Source organism: Aquarana catesbeiana, linkage group LG06 (genome assembly GCF_042186555.1).
Source record: "Aquarana catesbeiana isolate 2022-GZ linkage group LG06, ASM4218655v1, whole genome shotgun sequence".
Taxonomy (NCBI): domain Eukaryota; kingdom Metazoa; phylum Chordata; class Amphibia; order Anura; family Ranidae; genus Aquarana; species Aquarana catesbeiana.
Genome location: NC_133329.1, coordinates 146,803,893 through 146,828,687, shown reverse-complemented (window position 1 = coordinate 146,828,687; position 24,795 = coordinate 146,803,893). Strand labels below are relative to the sequence as shown.

The 24,795-nt window shown below is 42.0% G+C and overlaps 1 protein-coding gene across 1 annotated transcript; it reads left to right on the top strand.

The window, feature by feature from the left end:
• The first annotated feature begins 6,183 nt into the window (after nt 1-6,183).
• SMIM10L3 (small integral membrane protein 10 like 3) lies at nt 6,184-17,355 on the top strand. Its single transcript, XM_073591024.1, has 2 exons — nt 6,184-6,502; nt 16,015-17,355. Exons 1-2 carry the CDS (start codon nt 6,320-6,322, stop codon nt 16,033-16,035), a joined length of 204 nt encoding a protein of 67 aa, XP_073447125.1. The 5' UTR covers nt 6,184-6,319; the 3' UTR covers nt 16,036-17,355.
• Nucleotides 17,356-24,795: the final 7,440 nt, after the last annotated feature.

Genomic DNA, 24,795 nt, shown 5'->3' with positions numbered 1-24,795 from the left:
CATTCTGGTATAACCACTCAAAGTCCAGCAACATACCAGTACGTTGCTGGTCCTTGTTGGGCATATATTGTAATCTTTTTTTTCATGCAGCCTGTGGGCTGAACGAAAAAAAGAGATTGATCGGTGGGTATGCCCACTATTAGAATACCTCCCTTCATCCACCCACTTCTAATGATGGGCATACATGCACCATTTATATATGCCGAAGCATGGAGGCATCCGCCCCAAAAGTTAGGCGCAAATCGCTCCTCCGCCCCTGCTGCCCCCATGCTTCGGCATATATGCTCTTTTTTTTTTAACTGTGGTGGTGAAATCACCCCCTACAGCGCTGGAGTCACGGCTTTATGTATCGTAGGAGCAAACGCTGTTGCTGTCAAGTTAAATAATTCCACGCTGTAACTGAATGGCGTACCTGCTAAGCAAATGATGGTTAACAATAAAACAAAGTAACATTACAGTATAACAGTAAGACATACCGTACCTGCAAAGCAAGTACAAAAAAACATAGTAAAAAATAAAACATTTTTAAACGCAACCTGTGCCTAAAATATATATATGCCGAAGCATGGGGGCATCCACCCGCAAAAGGTAGGAGTAAATCGCTCCTCCGCCCCTGCTGCCCCCCATGCTGCGGCATATATGCTCTTTTTTTTAACTGTGGTGATGAAATCACCTCCGACAGCGCTGGAGTCACGGCTTTATGTATCGTGGGAGCAAACGCTGTTGCTGTCAAGATAAATAAATCCGCGCTTCAGCTGAATGGCGTACGTGAAAACAAAAAAATGGTTAACAATAAAACACAGTAAACAGTAAAGTATAAAAAAAATTACATACCTGAAAAGCAAACATGGTAAAACATAATAACAATAAAACATTGCAGAATAGAATACAGTAAAAAAGAGCAGAACAATAGAGATAGAATAGAGAGAGAGAGAACAATAAAACGACAACTATTTTTGTTTCTTTTTATTTTATATTTTTTTGTGTATTTTTTACTTTTTTTTTTTTTTTTACACTTTTATTTGTAACTGTAACGGTTCGGTTCCAGGTTCGGGTCTCTCAAAATGCGATGGCATCTTGGGAGACCCTGTGAAAGTGTGCCTAGTCTGTGCAATGCTGTACCCTACGCTAATACTCAAATAGTGTATGGTAGCATTCAAAACATTCACCAATGCAAAGGATTGTCAAGACAGGAGGGACAATAATAGCAGGTGTCACGCCTATATCTGACCTTTCTACAGACACATTTTCTTTGGGGGGCTCGTTGGGTAGGGGTACTCGGGAGGACATAAGGAAAATGCCTCTCATGTAGCCGGCTTACTGCATTTGGTTGGGGAAGGTAAGGTGGAGCACCGTCTGGAAACAGAAGGGCTCTGACGATCTCTTCCTGGAATTTAAGGAAGGATCCAGTCCGTCCTGAAGCTCTGTATAGCACATGAGCGTTCAGCAAAGCCAGTTGAAATAAGTAAACAGACACTTTTTTATACCAGCATCTGGCCTTACCGCCAACTAGGTACGGCGCCAACAACTGGTCAATGAGGTCCACCCCTCCCATATTTTGGTTATATTCGTGGACACAGAGGGGTTTCTCCACAACATCAGTCGCCGTAGGAATTTGGACCGTCGTGTCTGCATGAAGGGAGGTAAGAATGAAAACATTCTTATTATCCTTCCACTTCATAGCGAGCAAGTTATTACATTTCAAGCAGGCTCTCTCCCCCAAGCCTAAGAGGGGAATCTACAAGCCGCTGAGGAAAGCTCCGGAGATTAGATTGCACGGTGCAACATGCTCCCATGCTCCGATCTGATGATCAAACAAGTGACTAAAAAGTGGCACGCTCGTGTAATAATTGTCCACGTACAAGTGGTACCCCTTTCCAAATAAGGGTGACACCAAGTCCCACACAATCTTGCCAGCGCTTCCTATGTAGTCAGGGCAGTTTGACGGCTCTACGTGACTATCTCTTCCCTCGTAAACCATAAAACGACATGTATAGCCTGTGGCCCTGTCACAGAGCTTATACATCTTCACCCCGTATCTGGCACACTTGCTGGGAAGATACTGTCTGAATAACAAGCGGACAGAAAACTTAATCAGGGACTCATCAACGCAGACAACTTGATGGGGAGTGAAAAAGTCTGCAAAACGTTGGTTGAAGTGGTTTACGAGGGGCCGAATTTTGTAGAGCTGATTATATCCAGGGTCTCCAGGGACTCTAGAATAATACTTCGAAAAATGAAGAGCGCTGCTAAGAATATCATCACTCCAGACACTTGCACTTACGGCCCACCTGCCAGGCAAATAGCAGGTATGTGGTAAACAGAAAGTCATCAGTGAAGCTGGAGTATGTCATCTGCTGTACCACAACCGTAACTCCTGCGCGCATGCCAAACGGCATTGTGGCCCCGCCATTCAAATGGCTGGAGCCTGCAAACCCGGAAGGCAGACAAGGTGAAGATGGAAGCCCTGTCAGCAGAGGGTTTTTTATAAGGTAAGTCTGTCATAATATGCTATCATGCGGTGCATGCTAGCACATTATGATTTAAAGTGAATGTAAAGTTTTTTTAGTTAAAAATAACAAACATATTATACTTATCTGCCCTGTGCAATGGTTTTGCACAGAGCAGCCCAGATCCTCCTTGGGTCCCTCTTCGGCTCTCCTGGTCCCTCCCTCCTTGTGCGTAAATTAAGTCTAAACAAAGGGGAAAATAATCATTATGTAAGCAAATGAGTCTTTACACGTCTTTATGCATTTAAATGCATCTATACCCAAGAATTTTACAGATCATTACACAGGAAATTTTCTCCTAGAAAACACACGGCTAATAACATTAGTCAAATTTTTACGGCTGTGTGAATGAAGTCTAACTGATTCCAGGCTTGGTTCATGGTATTCACACTACACAAATGAACGGACCCAAGTTGGTGAACCGTCCCCGGGACTAGTTAAAAGTGTCAGTGTCAGCACCCTTAGGCCTCATGCACACAAGACATTTTTTTTTTTTCTTCCTTGGATGCCTTTGCTGCAGGGGAGGAAAAAGCAGCGAAAAACATGCCTAAAGCTGCGTTTTGCAAACATGTTAAGGCGTGTCAAGTGTTTGGCTGTTTATTCATTCCATTGGCCAAAATATTCATTTATTCTGGCCACTAAAATGAATGCTCAAGTGCTAAACGCAAATAGCTTTTAGGCACATTTGGACACATTAAGGCACATCTAGTATTTTTTCCTCTAAAATACTCCTCTCCTGAAGGCCCAAGTGATGGTTTTTTTTTTTCTGCCTAAAAGGTTCTGCCTCTAAATGCCTACAGTGCCTTGAAAAAGTATTCATACCCCTTGACATTTTCCACATTTTGTCATGTTACAACCAAAAACGTAAATGTATTTTATTGGGATGTTATGTGATAGTCAAACAAAAGGTGGCACAGAATTGTGAAGTTAAAGGAAAATTAGAATTATTTTACAATTTAACAAATTTTAGTGTCGCTTAACCGCTGTTATAGCGGTGCTTTTCGGGGGTTAAAAGTGCCCCATTAGTGGCCGAATAAAGGGTTAAAAGCATCCGCAAAGTGCAGCTGCCGAGGCGCTTCGGCAGCGGTGCCCATTGATTTCAATGGGCAGGGGCGGTGGAGGAGTGATGTATACACCGCTCCCCCCACCGCCTGAAAGATGCTGCTTGCAGGAATTTTTCTAACATCCTGCAAGCGCACCGCCCCAGTGTGAAAACACTTGGGCTCTCACACTGGGGTTGCGGGGAGGTGTTTTTCAGACGCTTTACAGGCGCTATTTTTAGCCCAAAATCGCCTGAAAAATGCCTCCAGTGTGAAAGGGGTCTAACAGTTGCATTTTTAATGCCCTGTGTGTATGAGGCCTTAAAGTGCACCTGCGCCCAGACTTTTTACTTACTCTTAGCACACAGCAAAAGAGCTTTAAATCAATTAATCATGACCTCTCTAGCTGCATGTAGTGTAAAGTAATTCAATCTCAAGGGTCATGCCATGGACTCTACAGTGGAGTTTCTAATGCCTGGTACACACTATCTGTTTTTTTTTTTCAACCCAGCAGGCTTGGGAGGAGTTTGCTGTACTAACTATTCAATGCTAGTACAGCAATCTCCCATGCTGAGCTATTGTGTTCTGACAGTAGGACTGCCCCTGCCAGAACACATTGGTGAGCGCTGACAGCAATTGGCTGCCAGTGCTGATTGGATAACGATTGGATGCTGGTTTTCCAGCATGCCCGTTCGACAGAAGCCGGCCATTCAGCTGGAGTATGGATGGACCGAATGTTGGCTGGTTTTTGTTGAACCAGCCGATATTTGGCCCGTGTGCAGGAGGCTTAAGGTTAGGTTCACATCTAACACCTGGTGTGCAGTGCGTTAAAGCTTGCACATTTTTTCATGTGTGCACTCTGTAGAGCAGCCTATTTAAAATAAATAGGGTGTCATGCATCTCAGGGGCCCAGAAATGAGACCTGCACCTTTTCTTACAGTAATAGTGCATTGCCATGTGTTGGACTTCTATGCACTGCACCTTCGTTGGCAAGGTGTGTTTGGGTGCAATTCATTAATGAATGGCACCACACTGCACCAGCAGTGCCTCAAATTCCAGTAATGTGCATGGGAACATGCACGTTCCCACAATGCAATATAGTGAAGTGGCTGCTAACTGTATATTAGAAACACTTGCTGATAGTTTTCATTAGAAGGCTGTCAGGCTACCAAGATTCTGGTGCAACAGAAAGTAATAGAAAAAAAATTGCTTTTGTGAAATTTGAAGACTAATTTTTCCATAATGCTTATAGCTAGAGAGGTGAATAGTTGTTTGTTTTAAAGCTTACAGTGGGAGTAAACTCCCATGTATGATTTTTACCTGTAGGTAAGCCTATAATAAGGCTTATCTATAAGTGCTGTAAATATCTCCTAAGCGTGTGCCGTTTAGAAGATTTTTACTTTAGATGCAGCCGGTGATGTCACCAGTGCATGTGCTCTGAAGGAGCGGCATACATGTGCCATAAACAGCGATTCCAACGCTCATGTGCAGGAGTGACATCATCGATCGCTTGGCCATTCATATGGCCAAACCCAGAAAGAAGACCAGGTAAGGATGGAAGTGCCCTCAGCAGTGTCCGCTGGAGGCCTTTGCTTTCAGGTAAATCCGTCATAAAGTGCTAGTATGCGATGCATACTAGCACAATAGGACTAGGGATGGGCTCAGGCGTGTTCGATCCTAGTCAAAACCCACCTGAGGGATCCCACCAGGAAGCCATCACTACACACCACCAATCATAGGCAGCGAGGCATTTCCTGGCCCGCAGCTGCACATACACACACCATGACTAGGCTGCTCATGATTGGCAGTATGCAGTGAGGGCTTCCTGGCGGGATCGCTCAGGTGGGTTGGGACTAGGATCCGAACACGCCTGAGCTCATCCCTAATTATCACTTAAACTGCCAGGGGAGCCCCATTTTTTTGTTATGCAGTTTACTATCGCTTTAACTTTAGCCTAAATTACAAATCTCTAAAATATAGCGTAAGGGACATCACTTACATTTAGCATGATGTGTCCCTTGTGCCCTTGAGGACCCAGAAGGGGGAGAAGAGCAGGGATTTCAAATCTCTGGACTGCTGGAGGTGCTGGCAGCTTGGCAACCCTGGAGGTAAGTACACAAGGGACAGGGCTTGTATGGTGTTATCACTGGTATTTCCCCAGTAACACTTTAGGAATACATGACTGCAATAGCTTTTTTTTTTTGGTTTCAAAGTATAGTGTCACTGTGGGGGTTATTTATGAAAGGCAAATCCACTTTGCACTACAAGTGCAAAGTACACTTGGAAGTGCAGTCGCTGTAAATCTGAGGGGTAGATCTGAAATGAGGGGAAGCTCTGCTGATTTTATCATCCAATCACGTGCAAGCAAAAAATGCTGTTTTTTTTTTTTTTTCCTTGCATGTCCCCCTCCGATCTACAGTGACTGCACTTCCAAATTGCAAAGTGGATTTGCCTTTCGTTAATAAGCCCCCGTGTGTTAGAAATGAATGCCAGTCACATACGAGGGACACAAAGATATCAGCTGTGTGTATAAGTCTGGGAGGAGGATGTACGTCTTGTCTGTGGATTACACAGGACAGAGAAGAGGTGTCTGCCACATACACAGCACAACCCCCATCACAGGGCACTCCTGGCATCAGCTGATCAGCTTGTACCGGCAGGGGGCGGTGCCCGGGAGTCTCTTCCGGGTCAGCGGTCTGAATGGATTGTCGGTGATCGGGATCGGAGTGTCCGGTGATCTCCCCTCCCCCCAGGCTCGGTGGGGTGTATATGGCGTCCTTGTCCCAGCTGGCAGCCTGGCTCTCCCAATCGGCCGCTGCTCGCTCCTATGTGGTCTTCTCCAAAGGCCTGAGCCGTACTCTGCTCATCTTCTTCAACCTGGCCTGGAGGCTGAGGATCAAATTCCCCTATCTGTATGTCATCGCCTCCATGATGCTGAACGTCAGGCTACAGGTGAGAGCGAAGCCCCTTTCATCTCTCCCCGAAACCTTCATCCCCTTCAGTGGATCCCACTTCCCTGACAACCCCCTTCAGCGGATCCCACTTCCCTGACTACCCCCCTTCAGCGGATCCCACTTCCCTGACTACCCCCCTTCAGCGGATCCCACTTCCCTGACTACCCCCCTTCAGCGGATCCCACTTCCCTGACTACCCCCCTTCAGCGGATCCCACTTCCCTGACTACCCCCCTTCAGCGGATCCCACTTCCCTGACTACCCCCCTTCAGCGGATCCCACTTCCCTGACTACCCCCCTTCAGTGGATCCCACCTCCCTGACACCCCGACCGCCCCACTTTGGTATATCCCACTGCCCTGCCACTCCGACCGCACCTTACCCGTCCCCCTTCAGTGGATCCCACTTCTTTGCCACCCTGATCGCCCCCCCATCTCAAGGCACGGCAAAGTTCCACACTCCTCAGCTGCTGCTGTAAATCTTAGTTACATGGAGAATTCCTAATACCTAGGTATGGCTGGGTGGAATATACATGAATAGGGAAGGGAACACAATGTATTGTTGAAGAATATAAATTGTTGAAGATAAAGAATTAACCAGGATTAAAGGAAAAGTTCACTTTTTAGAAATAAAATAATAAATGCACATATTTTGTTTTGCAGGTAAAAAAAAAAGTGCATTTACTATTTTTGTTGCAGGAGCCTGTAAAGCATTCCACCAGCGATCAGCAGATCACTAATGCCCTGCAAGTCTCCTGCAGACCGTCTCTGTATCCGCTTGCTTGTACTGCGTATGAGGAAGCCGATACAATCTGACAGGAAGACTCAATGTACTACCACAGCGCTGTGGTAGTTCATTGAAAACTACAAGCTGATAGCTGCAAAGGCTGCTGGGTCTTGTAGTTTTCCATTCACAGAGGACTGTGATGTGGGTGGACTAGTGGGCGGAGCCGCTAGCTGTCAGCTCAGTGAGGTGCGTGGGCGGTCCGTTCCTAACATGTTACACCCTGAATATGGATGTAACATGTTACGAAAGGTGAACTTCTTATAAGCAGAGCTAAAGTTCTGCTGTAACAAACATCAAGCAGGCAGCTTTTTATTGCAGAACAGACACATTGTCTTTTCTGCAGTAAAATGCACCTGCCTGCCTGTTCCAGCACTGTGCAGCTACAGTGCCGGCCCTGTGTGTCGGAATGACAGCCTCCTGCGCATGCTCAGGAGTGACCTCATCCTGCACCAGCCAATAAAGTAGATCAAAGACCAGCACACAAGAAAAGATGTTGGCAACAGTGAGGGATGGCTATTGTTGAGGGAAAGGTGAATATTGATCCCTTTAGCTCCGCTTTAACCGCTTCCAGACCAGCCGCCCCAGTTTTACTGCAGCAGGTTGGCTCCCCTGCGCGAAACCATGTTACTGTACGTGATCTCACGGGGTCCGGATAGCAAGCGCGTGCCCACTGCACAGCGGAGATGCCGATGCTTGTGGCCGACGGTCGCGATGACCGACGGCCACGAGCGATCGTGACCAGGAGACACAGAACAGGGACGAGTGTGTGTAAACACACACTTCCCTGTTCTGTTCTGACAGGAGGGACAGATCGTGTGTTCCTATTAGCTAGGAACCACAATCTGTCACTTCCTGTAGTTAGTCCCTCCCCCTTCAGTTAGAATCACCTCCCAGGGAACACATTTAACCCCTTCACCGCCCCCTACTGTTAACCCCTTCACTGCCAGTGACATTTTTACAGTAATCGATGCATTTTTAATTGCACTGAACGCTGTATTAATGCCAATGGTTCCAAAAATGTATCAAAATTGTCCGATGTGTCCACCATAATGTCGCAGTCCCGATAAAAATCTCAGATTGCCACCATTACTAGTAAAATAAATAATAATAAAAATGCTATAAATCTAGCCCCTATTATCGAAGACGCTATAACTTTTGTGTAAACCAATCAATATACGCTTATTGCGATTTTTACCAAAAATATGTAGAAGAATACATATCGGCCTAAACTGAGGGAAAAAAAATAGTTGTTTTTATATACTTTTGTGGGGATATTTATTATAGCTAAATGTAAAAAATGTGTTTTTTTTTTTTTTTTTTTGTTGTTTTATAGCGCAAAAAAATAAAAAACGCAGAGGCGACCATATACCACCGAAAGAAAGCTCTTTTGTGGGTAAAAAAAGACGTCAATTTTGTTTGGGAGCCACGTCGCGCGACCGCGCAATTTTTCAGTTAAAGCACGCAGTGCCGAATCGCAAAAATCTGGTCAGGAAGGGGGTAAATTCTTCCGGGGCTGAAGTGGTTAAAGTGGTTCCAAAGGTTGAACGTTTTTTACCTTCATGCATTTAGTAGGTAGCTCCCCCCAATACTTACCGGAGCCTGATTGCAATGTGCATGAGTGGCTGACCTCCTTGGTCCTCTGCCTCCTCATTGGTTGAGAGACAGCAAGGGGAGCCATTGCCTTCTGCTGCAGTCATTCACAGCCAGTGAGGACAGGGCCGAGCCCCATTATGTGTGCCTTATGGACACGCACAGCGGGGCTCGGGAGTGAGCACATGAGTGCCCCCATAGCAAATGGCTTGCTATGGGGGCACTTGGAGAAGAGGACGACGACAGAGCAGTTAAGTATGTTTTGTTATTTAAAAAAAAAAATCATAAAGCTTTAAAACGATATTAAAAGTTTTATGTTTTTTATTTTTAACCCCAAAAAAATGTTGCATTCACCTGCTCTGTGTAATGGTTTTGCACAGAGCAGCCCGGATCCTCAGCTTTTCAAGTCCCTCGCTGGAGCTTCTAGCCCCTCCCTCCTGCCGAGTGACCCCACAGCAAGCAGCTTTCTATGGGGGCACCCGAGCCACTACTGTGTGTCCATTCAGACATGGAGTCTCGGCTTCGCCCCCCTCTCTCTCTCCTCATTGGCTCACTGACTGATTGACAGCAGTGGGCATCAATGGAGGGAGAGTCCGAGACATCCGAGACTCTCGTGCAACATCGCTGGATTGAGGTGGGGCTTAGGTAAGTATTGGAGGGGGGAGGGGCTGCTGCACAAAGAAGGCTTTTTATCATAAGGCATTAAGATAAAAAACATTCTGCCTTTACAACCACTTTAATATTACTTTCAAAAATGACTACTTGTGAAATGATGTAAATGTTTACTTTTCCCACTGCCTATGTCACCAGGAGACCTCTTGTAACTTTTGCTGGGTGTGTTCATCTCTTGTGTCCCCTTCAGTGCTCAGTGGTTCTTCCTACCGACCTTCAGGTTTCTATTGTGTCATAGTGATCGTTGGATGGACCCACAGTACACGGAGGGGGAATGGGGCTCAGGCATCCAGCATACTCTTCAATGTGACAAATGCAGAATATTTAGTGATGCAGTTGTGAGTGGCACTCCTGGATGGAGCATGTGGTGACAAATAGGATTTGCATGTGTCACATAGGCCAAATACAGCCAACATTTCAGGGTCCCTTTCATGAAGATGACAGTGTTCATCACGCTGTCTGAAGTTGGTCATACAACCTGATTGTACAATCTTCTCTAGATTTAGCATCAACTACGAGTGAAAGAGCCTGCCAGATTGGATAGATTAGGTGTGTTGTGTTATTATGTTAAGATTCCCCTTTCCTATCCGTTATACCCAAACACAAACCTTTGAATGCAGTATGGACCTGTCCAGCTCATCATTCTGCCAGTTGGGCTCTCCCAGTCCTCACTATGAAGCCATATACCCTGGAGCAGCCTTTCCCAATCGGAGTTCTGTGAGGCCCAACCCAAGGGTTCCTCTGTCTAGAGGTTGGTAGGGGTTCCTTGAGCAATATTTGTCTCTCTGATAATGAGCACTGACCGTTTTATTTTTTTGGGTTTTTTTTGGTGGTCAATTTTGTTTATTGAAGGTTTTACAAAAGTACAACAGCTGAAAAGTCATAAATACAAGTCACATAACATAAATAATAATGCATACTAAAGATATTGTCAGGTAGGCAAAAAGGATTGGACTGAGCAGTATGAGATTAAAGCGGAAGTAAACCCATCCATAAAAACCGTTCCATTTCCGGCATGTGCCGGAAATGTAACACTCCCATTGGTTGTGCTCTCAACCCAACTGTCAAACCATCCAATAGCTGGTGTCATAACTGATCACGTGCACCATTATGGCAGTTGTGGATTAAACAGAGGCAAAGATGGCAGCTTTCTTGGCTGAAAACGATGGGGGGGGGGAGAGACTTACACTTTAAGGTAAGGGAAAGAGAGCCTACTCTTGGTGTAAGCCAAGTCAAGAAGGGGAAAACTAAATTGGTGAAGCAGAAGGTGGACTATGGAGGGGTCTGGGTGGAAAGGATTTTCACTGACTGTGTGTAGCATTTAGGCCTGTCTGAAATCAAGCAGGTGATGGGCAAAGCTATTTGGCAGAAAATGCAAGACTGCCTGTTTCCAGATTTTAGGCATTGAGTTCTGCAGTTTTGCCATGAATTTTTCCATTGATAAAGCCCAGTGTACTCTGTTTTGACAGGAACAGGCAGTCAGAGAGCCACACCTTAGCTGTTGTTTTGTGCAGGGTGGATTCGATTTAAATCACAATTTTTAAAGAGCAACTGTCATCTCTGTCCCACAGTGGCTCCTCCTCTAACCTGCTGTTGACTCACCGACAGTCCCATTCACTTTAATGGGAAGGCTGGTGATGCGGCAGTGACACAACAAGGTGAGGGACGTGGCGGCAGCAGGTGAGTGAATGCCCACTAACAGGCGCTGCCATGAAGGATCTGAAATGACAGGTGCTCTTTAAATGTAAGGACTTGCTGGTAATTAGAATCTTTAATATTTGCAAACCAAATGAAGGTTTCCTATTTAGAATAATAAGCTGTCAGGTTAGTAAAACAGCGATATCAGAACTGATTCAATCACACAGTTTGTAGTGTACATAGATTTGAAAAACTATGGGATAAAGGAATATTCCTGAACTTTGTTTTATTTTATGGTTACTGTGAGATTGTGTGAATGCATCATTGCAGTGCATGTTATCTCAGCTTGCAGAGCTTGGATTCATTGAATGAGTTTACAAAAAAAGTAAATATTGCAGAATATACAGCCTTGTGCATTAACTACAGTGGTGATCGACAGTTTGGGCACCCCAGGTAAAAATGTGTATTAATGTGCATAACGAAGCCAAGGAAAGATGGAAAAATCTCCAAATGGCATCAAATTACAGATTAGACATTCTTATAATATGTCAAAAAAAGATTTTATTTCCATAATTTACACTTTCAAAATTACAGAAAACAAAAAAATGGAGTCTGCAAAAGTTTGGGCACCCTGCAGAGTTAATATCTTGTACTGCCCCCTTTGGCAAGTATCACAGCTTGTAAACGCTTTTTGTAGCCAGCCAAGAGTCTTTCAATTCTTGTTTGAGGTATCTTTGCCCATTCTTCCTTACAAAAGTCTTCCAGTTCTTTGAGATTTCTGGGCTGTCTGTCACGCACTGCTCTTTTAAGGTATATCCATAGATTTTCAATAATGTTGAGGTCAGGAGATTGTGAAGGCCATGGCAAAACCTTCAGTTTACTCCTCTTGATGTAATCCCCGTGGATTTTGAGGTGTGTTTAGGATCATTATCCATTTGTAGAAACCATCCTCTCTTTAACTTCAGCTTTTTCACAGATGGCATCAAGTTACCATCCAAAATTTGCTGAAATTTTATTGAATCCATTTTTTCTTCTTCTGTTCTCTGTGCCACTGGCTGCAATACAACCCCAGAGCACGATTGATCCACCCCCATGCTTAACAGTTGGACAGAGGTTCTTTTCATTAAATTTTGTGCCCTTTCTTCTCTAAACGTACCTTTGCTCATTCCGGCCAAAAAGTTCTATTTCAACCTCATCGGTCCACAGAACTTGTTTCCAAAATGCCTCAGGCTTGTCTATATGTTCATTTGCAAAGTTCAAACGCTGATTTTTGTGGTGAGGACGTAGAAGAGGTTTTCTTCTGATGACTCTTCCATGAAGACCATATTTGTACAAGTATCTCTTTATAATGGAATAGTGTACCACAACTCCAGTGTCTGCCAGATCTTTCTGGAGGGATCGTGCAGTCAAACGTGGGTTTAGAATTGCTTTTCTCACAATCCTGCGAGCTGTTCTGTCTGATATTTTTCTTGGTCTTCCAGATCTTGCTTTAACTTCCACTGTTCCTGATGACTGCCATTTCTTAATTACATTCCGACCAGAGGATATTGATATCTGAAAACGCTTTGCTATCTTCTTATAGCCTTCTCCAGCTTTGTGAGCGTCAACCATTTTCAGTTTCAGGTTTCTAGACAACTGCTTAGAAGAACCCATGGTGCTGATTGTTGGGGCAAGGTCAGATGAGTCTGGCCATTTAAAACCTTTGAGATTGACATCACCTGGTCTTCCCAGACGATGATTGACAACAATCCATGACACTGGCAGGTCTCAGCTTTGCAAAGGGGCAGTGCATGCTATAAATTCTGCAGGGTGCCCAAACTTTTGCAGACGCCATTTTTTTGTTTTCTGTAATTTTGAAAGTGTAAATAATGGAAATAAAATCTAACTTTTTTTGACATATTATAAGAATGTCTAATCTGTAATTTGATGCCATTTGGAGATTTTTCCATCTTTCCTTGGCTTCATTATGCACATTAATACACATTTTTACCTGGGGTGCCCAAACTTTCGATCCCCACTGTAAGCTCCATTTCATGCTGAATAAACTAAATGTATCTTCAATAGAAAACTATCTTTAGATTGCTTTTTTTTTTTTACTCCAAAAGCATTTTATTAAAATAAATTTGATAAAAATCAGATTTTTTTTTTTTTTTTCATTTTATTATTTTATTTTATTTATTTTTTTGGGATTAGATTTTTTTTTTTTTTTTTTTTTTTTAAATCATTGATTTATATCCACCCTGGTTTTGTAGTCAAAACGTAGACCAGAAGTGCAATTTGATGCTTGCAAAACCCACATGGTTCTAAATTTATACTCTCTGCATTAAGGTAAAAAACCTTTTGGGTAAAGCTCTCCCCCCCCCCCCCCCCCCTTACCTGAGCTCCATCTCCATCCAGTGATGAGTATAAGAGCAGCAGCTCCCCTGGGTCTCTCTATCTTCATTGGCTCACACAGCAGTGACAACCCTTGGCTCCTGTTGCTGTCAATCAAAGCCAGTGAGGAGAGAGTGGGGGTGGGTGGAAGCACAGCTCGGGAGCGAGCCTGCTGAAATGCCTTCATAGCACGAGACTTGCTATTGGGGGCACTTGGCAGGGGGGACCCAAAAAGATGAGGATCAGAGCTGCTCTGTTCAAAACTTTTGCACAAAACAGGTAAGTAAAACATGTTTTATTTAACTGCTTCAGCCCCGGAAGGTTTAACCCCCCCCCCCCCCCTTCATGACCAGGCCATTTTTGCAATGCAGCACTGCGTTACTTTAACTGACAATTGCGTGGTTGTGCAACACTGTACACAAATAAAATTGATGTCTTTTTTTTCTCACAAATAGAGCTTTCGTTTTGCGCTATAAAAAAAAATAAAAAAGACAATTTTGAAAAAAAATACTATTTTTTTACTTTCTGCTATAAAACATATCCAATAAAAAAAAAAAAATGTAAAAAATATAATTTCGTCATCTGTTTAGACCAATATGTATTATGCTACATATTTTTGGTAACAAAATCCGAATAAGTGTATATTGATCGGTTTGCGCAAAAGTTAAAGTGTCTACAAACTGGGATATTTTTATTGAATTTTTCTTTACTAGGAATGGCGGCGATCAGGGTTTTTTTTTTTGTTTTGTTTTTTTTTTTTTTGTGACTGCGACATTGCGGCAATCGCACACCTAACTGACACTTTTGGGGGACAAGTAAAACTAATACAATGATCAGAGCTAAGAAAAATATACTGACACTGTACTAATAACACTGGCTGGGAAGGGGTTAACATCAGGGACAATCAAAGGGTTAGGTGTGCTCCTAGGGAGTGCTTTCTATATAACTGTGGGGGAGGTGCTGTAACTGGAAGAAACACAAGATCGCTATCTCGACACAAAATCATGTAACTGTATATCTGCGTGGGGTGGTCCTTAAGGGGTTAAAGGGAAAAAAACACAGCCCTTCAAATTATTTTAACCACTTCAATACCAGGCACCTTTTACCACTGGGTTTTAAATAAATAAATATATATATATATATATATATATATAACGTGTTTTCGATTTGTCTCTGTTTATATAAATTTTGCAAAGAAATAATCTTTCTTCATAAATTTAGGCCAACATGTATTCTGCTACATTTCTTTAGTGAAAATAACCCAAATCTGTGTATATTATTTAGTCTGTAGGACAGTTATACAGTCCACAAACTATGATATATATCTGAAAATTAATCAATCCTGATGGCTTATCTGATTTCTTGAGCCTCAAAAATGTCAGGATAGTACAGATATCCCCCAAGATATAGATATATATTTAGTTACTAGTGCAGTAGAGCATCATAAAACGAGTGTGTGATCAGGGACACACTGACTGGTGACAACACAGAAAAAGAAAAATTATAATTTTGTTTTTCAAATTATTATTTTATTTTATTTTTTTTTAACACACTTTGACCAGAGCAATATAACGTTACCATAGTTCTACACAGGGGAAGTGATGAGTATTTTTTTTTTTTTTTTTTTTTAACACTGCATATAGCAATACGAGCTGTTATTTTAAAAAAAATCTTGACTCGGTTTGTGAGCGTTGTCTCGCAAAACGAGCAGTATTCAAGCCTCTGCGGTGTGCAGTACCGCATTTAGCCAGAGGTGCCGGGGCGCCAGTGACACTTGGATGCACTCAGAGCCACTTGGAAACACTCCGTTCCTGAGTGCATCCGAGCGGTTTCCCAGTGTCTGCGGCACCCCCCCCCCACCTCTGGCCACATGCGGTACTGCATACAATAGAAGTCACTGTGGAATGAATTATCTGAATTTCCATTGACTTCTATGGGGAAACTCTCTTTGATTTACAATTGCTTTGGATTACAAGCATTCTTCTGGAACAAATTTTGCTCATAATCCAAGGTACCACCGTGTGTGTGTGAGATAGATAGATACATATATATCACACACATACACACCTACCTGGCTTCTGCCAGGTTCTCTTAGGTGAGAGTGACTTTACTTGGCCTTCCTGTGGCATCTTGAACCCCCAAAATCCATTAAACAGGGAGTGGCTTCTCATGGGATTTTTTTTTTTGTTTGAATCTTCAGCTTTCCCAGGATCCCACAGTGAGGTTCAGATATGTCAGCGGCTGAAAGCTGTGCAAAATTCTATTTTAAAACTTATTTTCTTCTGATGTTTTGACATAGGGAGATTTTAATACAAGGTCATCATTCTGTTTTGTTTTTTGTTTTTTTTTTAATTTATTTTTTAATATAGAACAACAATGGGGAAAAAACATATAATTGCATTTAATGCATAGCCAAGCCAATATGCCTGATATGTGTTTCCATCTCTTTTCAGGTTCACATAGAAATCCATTAAGACACAGAGAAGTAGCCTTCATTGGACATTGTAATACACTTACAATGGATGGGCCGTGTACCATTAGTACATCATGTAGCAGAAAAGATTCAAGAGGTGCTTGCTTACAGGAGAGAGATACCACAAGGCAAGAGGTGAATGATGAAGTTCTGGAAATACCTTTGATAAGATGCAGTTCATCCGAATGTCATTTTACTCAATCACATAAAGGGATGGCACCTTTGACGTTTCTGAAATTTGTTATAGCCTTGTCCAATAATTGCACAGGTTATTCTTTAACAACAAACACGATTTTAGTCCATTTTCAGGATGGTTTAAATGACTTTACCTTAACATTTTTATTTCTATGGACTGGACTTGGTGATACAAGTTTATCATCCCTACCCGCTGAATCATGTTGAAGACTTTGTGCATGTCTTTATTTTTTTTTTTTTTTTTTTTTTTTATGTTTACTAAATTTTAAAAGCTGTTGAAGGACATAGGAATTTCCCTTGTGAATCTGAGTTTGATCAAAATCTTACAGAAAATGTGTTCCTTATATATTTCTGGGCTCTTCAGAGGACTATTGGAATAATAATGTGCCAGTCTTTTTTTTTTTTTTTTTTATTTCCTTTAATTTTTATTTTAACAGTTTTTGCTGATGAATGTGAAGCATGCCATAAAATAGCAGCTATTGTAGGATTGATTAGATAAAGGAAATAGAAGTGTTCTTCAAAAGCAACCAATCAGATTTAAGCTGCTATTTCTAGTTGTTGGGGGGGGGGGGGAGGCGGCTATCTACAGAAAAAATAACCCTATAAGTTTAAAATGTACATATGCGCACAATATATTTTAGTAAAGTACTAAATTGCATAGCAGCCATCTTCAGGTGCCATATATCAGCTCTGTAGTCTTCTAGATCAGACTGGAACCCCCGAATATTGGGATCACAATTGGTGTTCAAATCCTATAGTCATGAGCTCTCTGCCCCCTCCCACATCACTGACCAATAATTTGGTATGATGAGGAGCAAGCCAGCGCTGAAAACCACAGGAGCTAGCTGTTTCCAACACAAATGGGCATCCTTTGTTTTGGGGCTTCTAGGGTATCGTAGAAAGCAGAAGAGACGTGCCTGCTACTTTACTAAGTTAATGGTGCCCACAAGTTTGCTTTACTAGGACCTTTTCTTCCTTATTACCTGTATAAATAGAATACCCATTTCCGCTTAGGTGCCTGCATGCATTTTTTTTTTTTTTTATTTATTTTGTGAGCACTCCAGGACCCATGAAACAAGGGGTGTTCTGATTTGCTTTTCTAAAAAAAAAAAAATAATAATAATAATCATCTCATTGGTTGGTCAACAACCCCCAAAGCTCCAATCAACTGTTGGTGCTTCAAAGCATGGCAAGCTTCAGTCTCTAACAGGGAGTTGACACACGGGGAGGCCATGCATTGACTTTGCAGAGAAAGTCAAGATTTGCATATCAGTTTTGGGGTTCTGAGAGCGCAAAGATTTTAATAGGCAGGAAGATGCAGGTTCCTGCATTGCATTCAAACAGTCACAATTGCTAGGCTTTTTGAAGGAAAGGGTTACAATTTAAAACTTTTATTTAAACAAGGCAAAATTGCCCCATAATATGCTTAATGTATATCTTAATTCTTGCTTGTAATTTGCATTGCTGATGAATTTTTACATCATAGACTGAAGCTCTAAGATTTGTAGATCAAAGTCCACTAGGACAACCCTTTTTATTTTGCACTTTGTCCTCCCACTGGTTTTAAATCAAACCAGTTTAGAGATGTGACTGTGTGCTGTTTGCTGGAGAGGCAACCCTCTGCAGTTTCCTTGTTCTCAGGTATAAGCCAAGGTGAAAATTCCTCTCGCTTGGTGATTTTATTGTAAAAGCTAAGTACCAATTTTATGTTTTACATGCATAAAGTACAGAATTTGTACCAGTTTAAAAAAAAAAAAAAACTCACGTGAAAGAGTTAAAGGATAAGTTTACCTTTGGGAACATGTTCCCAGTGCTGCAGCCGCCAACCTCCTACCTGTAGCAGCCGTGCAGTGACAAGTTCTCTGTAGTAGCTGGCATGGCTTGAAAACAAGTGTGGCCGTGCGGGGCTCCGCTCACACCTCCGTGTGTCTGAATGAACAAGCCCCAACATACTTAGCGGCAGTCAGCTTGTAGTGCTCAATGAACTGCCACAGCGCTGTCGTAGTTCGTTGAATGTTCCTGTTAGGGAGTATCGGGTAAGCCGATACAGTATGCAGGAGACCTGCATGGCATCAGCAATCTGATCGCTGGCATTCTGCTGCAGGACGAATGACAGCGACAGGAATCTGATGCCTGTTGCAGTTTTTGACAGGTGTGAGGGGCTAGCTGTGGCTGCTAGGCCTATACTCCGTGACCGGCGACTGTTTGCCTCGCCGCTGATCGCACTTTGTTTCTCTGGTTCCTTCCGCTGGCCCCTATACCACTGTGTACTGCAGTGACATAGGAGATGATGGGGAAACCATGGGGCCAATGGAGCAGTGATGAAAGCTGAATATTCTTCAGCAGAGTGTGGATCTCCAAAGAGGCATGACAGAAAAGTATTCATAGTTTTCTTTTGCAGGAATGAATAACTAAAGGCTAAACTTTTTCCTATTTTAGACGGAGTAGGGGAAGTTAACCGCTTAAGCCCCAGACTATTTGGCTGGCCAAAGACCAGAGCACTTTTTGCAATTCGGCACTGCGTCACTTTAACTGACAATTGCGCGGTCATGCGACATGGCTCCCAAACAAAATTGACGTTCTTTTTTCCCTACAAATATAGCTTTCTTTTGGTCATATTTGATCACCTCTGCGGTTTTTATTTTTTGCGCTATAAACAAAAAAAGTGTGACAAATTTGAAAAAAAAATGCATTTTTATACTTTTTGCTATAATAAATATCCCCCAAAACTATATAAAAAAAAAAACCCTTTTTTTTTTCCTCAGTTTAGGCCGATATGTATTCTTCTAGATATTTTTGGTTTAAAAAATTGGTTTGCGCAAAAGTTATAGCGTCTACAACATAGGGGATAGTTTTATGGCATTTTTATTAATAATTTTTTTTTTACTAGTAATGGCGGTGATCAGCGATTTTAACTTGGGGGGGGGGGGGGGGGGGGGGGGGCTGCATGTGACATGGCACTGATCAACGCTCCAGATTACAGGGAGCTGTGATTAGTGTCATTAGGCAGAACAGGGAAATGCTTGTTTACATCAGCATTTCCCCGTTCTTCCTCACCATGAGATGATCGCGGGTATCCACGCAGACGAGTCCGCAGGACCTGCAATCGCGCTCACGGCAGGGTCGCACGCATGACGGCAAATTTAAAGGGACGTACCTGTATGCGCCATTCTGCCGACGTAAATGTAGCGGTCGGCAAGTGGTTAAAGGAAGGATAAGTTCATGTTTTGTTACACCCTGAATATGAGTGTAACATGTTACAAACAGACTGACCCCTGCTCCGACAGCTAGTGGAGGATCCTCCCCCCAATCCCATTTAAAAATAAATAAAATAATATGCAGCTGAGCAGAGCTCAACTTGGTCTTCTGTGAATTGAAAACTAGTAGTCCTGAGATTCTTTGTGCCTGTCGGGTTGTAGCTTTCAATGAACTACCCCAGCTCTGGGGTAGTTGGAGTCTTCCTGTCAGAGTGGATCTGCTTGTCTGTATGATGGACAGATACAGTGACAGATCTGCAGGAGACCTGCATGGCACCAGCAGCTCCAGAAATAAAATACGTATATTTTAACCTGCAAAAAATGTGTATTTATTTTTTGTTAAAGGTGAATTTATCCTTTAAAATTGTCTTTTTATGCCAGCTGTGTCTTAAGATTTCCCTTCACTTTTTGTCAACAGGAAGCGAAAGGATAACTTTTCAGTGTTAGGCTTGGTTCACACCTACGCAGTGTTTTTTGCACACGTTTTTATGCTTCTTCTTTAGCCAATTTTTTTGTTGGGTTGGTGCTTCTCTATTGAAACAAAAATGCACCATTTTGCTTTTAAAAAGGTTCCCCTGACCCTTTCCAAAAAACACAGCTGCTTTAAAAAAAAAAAAAAAAAAAAAAAAAAAAAAACACAGATGTAAACATTTCCCATAGGAAACCATGTTAAATGGACTGTAGTGCATTTCTGCAAATAGCACAATAAGTGTGAACCGAGCCTTCAGGCAAGTTCATCTAAACTCGCACAATTTCAAATCCACATTTCAGGGTGATTTGAAAGCCATCTGTGCAGGTTCATGGACAGATGTCTATTGAAATTGCCCCTGAAGTCGCCAAAAGTAGTACAGCAACTTACTTTTGAAAAGTGGTGTGTTGCACCCAGTGGGACGCTGGCAATTGGCTCGGATTTGACCTGTCAAATCACACCAATGTGAACGGGGGCTTAGGGATAGTTGTCATGGGATTGAGTGTGGCTTATTTCTGTTCTTGGTGGCTGCTTAAGTTTTAGCCTTGATTTTTTTTTCTTTTAGAACTCAGGAAAAAAAAAAAAAACACAACCCACTTGTTTTCCTGCTTTAAAAAAAAAAAAAATTGAGAGATTACAGTGAGTTATATAGGGTCTCTTATACACAGGTCCACATGTAAGTTATGGGAGAGCATTGCATTCAGTGTTATTTTTATGTTCATATAGGAAGAGGCATTTTTATTTGATTAAATATTTCAGTAATGAGAGGATGTGCCTTTTATTCTATCTGGGGGGAGAGGTAGCTTTAAATAGCCAAAGTGCCTGACTTACCACCCTCAGCTCTGTACGTCGGAAGCAGTGTGTTTTTGGTTTTTTTTTTTTTTTTTTTTTGGAGAGAATTGTCACCCAAGGCACATGCACCCTGTATGATTTAAAACCACGATCTCTGCTCCTGCATCTTCCCAATGAGTGAAATTCAGATCTCATGAACTCTCTGGAGGTTATCTAGTCATTTCTGCAATATAGGATTGCCCAGTAGCGCACTGTTTGAATGTGGTTATTTAAAAATGAAACTGGGAAAGTTTACACCATATAATAAATCGTACTTTCTAAACAAAATGGGCAGTTTGATACTTTGCTTGACATACAGTGCCAGTAATAGCTGACATTGTAGGCTGCATGCTTAGAACAGTGCAAGGCAAAGGATATGCTTTTGGAACTACAGCAACACACTGGGTTATTTAGTCTACCCTAATAGGGCATTTGATAATAGCACATTTCCCAGATTGCAGGACATCTTGGTGACTGCATTAAGTTAAGAACCAGGTGTTCACAAACTTTCACACCTCTAATCATATTTTTGTGCAATCAGCATCTGCAATGACACCATGGTGGTTAGGTATGTGCATGTAAATAATTGGTCATGACCCCAGTACCAACTCAAAATGAAGAAACTACTTGAATGAATAGTGAAAGGGTTTTTTTTTTAATTGAAAACACCCATACAAATCCAGCTGAAAATGTGACAAATGGAAACTAAACCAATTTCGAGATTAGAGGTGAACTCCAGACACTTAAATGTATAAAATAGCAACAAAAATGAATACAAAAAAAAAAAAAAAAACACTTTGTATGCACAAAATGCTTTTGCAAACCCATTTAAAGTAGTTCGCTGGGGGACTACGTAGGCTGACCCACTACAGGCTGGGTACAAACTGGGAGTGGCAGATACAAGACCAGTCACTGCACAAGGAGACCACAGAAGAACTTGCAGAGAGGAAAACCTGTACAATGTATTACAAGAAAGGGGAAGGTGGGGTGAACAGACCCCAGGACTTTTAAGGCGTTTGTAATGTAGGGTGTATAGACACTCCAAAGGTATCCATAAAAAAGTTTCACAAATAACACCACAATAAAAAGTATCAATATCCACATCAAGTTCTGTAAAACACCCAACAGATGATTGGAGCAAGAGACACCATTCAATAGATACCACTCAACATGTTTTGCTTATTTGAGCTTCCTCAGTTTTGATACAGTATATGGCGTGCTAAAAACAATGAAGACATGGATAAGGTTTCATATTGGAAGAACTACATCAGTTAAAACTATTAATATTTGTGTAATATATATCAATCAGATGAGATTATACATAAATGGAAAGGGTCAAAGGCAGATCTTACCCAGGTTGCCAAAGATCAGATATGGATTGGATTAATACAATTGCATCACTGATTGATAGCATCAGAGATGAAAGACATCAAGCAAGCTTTTTGAACCACGTGTTTCCATCTAGTGTGGCCACAGGAGGACAAAGAATTTGCATGTCCTTAATAGGAAAAAGAAATGGGTGGATTACAATTTAATCAGGTGTCAACCGATGATGTCTGAAATGGCACCAAAACGTAAACACCAGACTGTACTTAAATGGTTACCTTAAAGTAGGTCCAAGGTATAACCAAAGAAATCTTGTGCTAGAGGGAAAATTTCCTCACTGCAGGGTAAAGAGGTAATTCATAGTCTAAGTTGTAGAAGAATCACGTCCAGCAAGTGATTTAATGAAGAAATCTTGATGTTTCCAAGAGTGCAAATGCATACAGATACATCTAGATTTAGTGGGTAGATAGAATTAGTATTATGAGTATTAATTGAGGGCCATATATGTGGCCACTTGAAGAGCCAAGCGGAAGCACACAAAGGACACCTACCTGATATAATTTGACAGTTCGTGTGGCGGGGAATGGGAGAGGGGTACCTACTCCCTGTGGTGAAATCACAGGGAGAAGGAGGATCACTGCAGCCGCTTTAAATCACTTGCTGGACGTGATTCTTCTACAACTTAGACTATTACCTCTTCACCCTGGAAATTTCCCTCTAGCACAAGATTTTTGATTCTACCTTGGACCTACTTTAAGGCAACCATTTAAGTACAGTCCAGTGTTTACATTTTGGTGCCATTTCAGACATCAGTTGACACTTGATTTGATTCTACTCTATCCATTTCTTCATTTTCCTATTAAAAGGACATGCAAATTTTGTCCCCTGTGGCCACACTAGATGGAAACACATGGTTGAAAAAGCTTGCTTGATGTCTTTCATCTCTGATGCTATCCATCAGTGATGCAATTGTATTAATCCAATCCATATCTGATCTTTGGCAACCTGGGTAAGATCTGCCTTTGACCCTTTCCATTCATGTATAATCTCATCTGATATATATTACACAAATATTAGTTTTAACTGATGTTTTAGTTCTTGTATCCAATATGAAACCTTATCCATGTCTTTTCATTGTTTCTAGCACACCATATACTGTACCAAAACTCCTGAGGAAGCTCAAATGAGCAAAACATGTTGAGTGGTATCTATTGAATGGTGCCTCTTGCTCCAATCTGTTGCGTGTTTTACAGAACCTGATGTGGATATTGATATTTTATTGTGTTATTTGCTTGCAATAAACTTTATGGATACCTTTGGAGTGTCTATACACCCTACATTACAAACACCTTAAAAGTCCCGGAGTTTGTCACCCACCTTCCCCTTTTTTGTCCTTCATTTTACAGGATGTGGTGTTTAGTTTGATGTTTCTGCCCTCATCGTTTCTGTACAATGTATTGTATACAGTAACACTGAATGTAAAAAATGTAATAGATCAAGACTTAAACAGGAGATAACTGCACCATAATTTACCCAACTGTCTTCCATGATACAGTACCTCTGCAGCCTTTGTTGTATTTTCTGTGCAGGAGATGCATCTAACCTCCCCCCAAGCCTCTTACTGTCAGGAAGAGGTCTGGGGATGGTCAGTGCTAGGGCAGGACATGGTAGATTGGATTGGCATGGATTTCACACCAGCAAGTTAGTCAGCTGGCTTTTGGAGCATTTTATCCCTTTGGGACTGCTCTGGTTTCTGGCCAGAGGGCAAATTCTTCTTTAGACGTGCCATGCTGCATCAGCACCAAAGATTTCACCAACGCAAGAAGCACAGGTGTATGCAAGAGCCGAGTGTGTGTGGGCATCACTGCGCACAGACAGCAGCGTTGAAGAACAGTTCTGGGGCCAGAACTGAATCTACATGAACAGTTTGAGTCATTGGTTCAACTGGCAATCCTAGAATCTTACATGGTTCACGTGGCCCATGCTTTTAAATTGGCATATTCTACTTGGGATCACCAGCTCACTTCTTGGGATGAAAATGCTAAAGCCAGCTAGCAGATTTTCATTGCAATCCAACTTTGCTGGCAAAATGAACCCCGTAAAAGACTAAGGGGTGAATTCCACACCCAAATATTGTGCATTTCAGCACGAGGATATAGAGCTAGATTCCCTACTGCTGCCCTCTCAGCCTCAAAATTCAGTTGCCCTTTTGTCCCATTTGCTTTAGTACTTTGATTCACTTTAACTATGTAGATGAACTCCATGCTTACATTCCACATTGGCATACTTTGTTTTGGTAAGAGTCAAAATATTGACCTCAGAAGGCTTAGCTTTACAGCCAGGGCTAGTATTTTCAAAAGGCGGAAGTAATTACAATCCCCACATTTGCACACATTCGGGAGCATGCACAAGGGCAAACCAATTGATTTACTTTAATCTACAAAGGGGTTAATCAAAAGCCCAACGTTTTCTCTAAGGCCCCTTTCACAATTGTGCAACTTGGGACTGCAAAGTCGCATGACAAGTTGTACTCCATGATTTCCAATCAGTACCATTCATATCTGTGCGACTTCAAAGTAGTCCCTGCACTACTTTGTTCCGACTTTTATGTGACTTGAGGCCCATAGACTTGAAGATTGGATGCATTGCTTCAAGTTGCATCAAAATCGTGACAAAAAAAAAA

What these genes read in the sequence shown, in the direction of transcription:
- SMIM10L3 (XM_073591024.1), top strand. Translation starts at nt 6,320, where the DNA reads ATGGCGTCCTTGTCCCAGCTGGCAGCCTGGCTCTCCCAATCGGCCGCT. An exon ending in TGCTGAACGTCAGGCTACAG is followed by an intron (nt 6,503 to 16,014) that starts GTGAGAGCGAAG and finishes ATCTCTTTTCAG; the next exon opens with GTTCACATAGAAATCCATTA.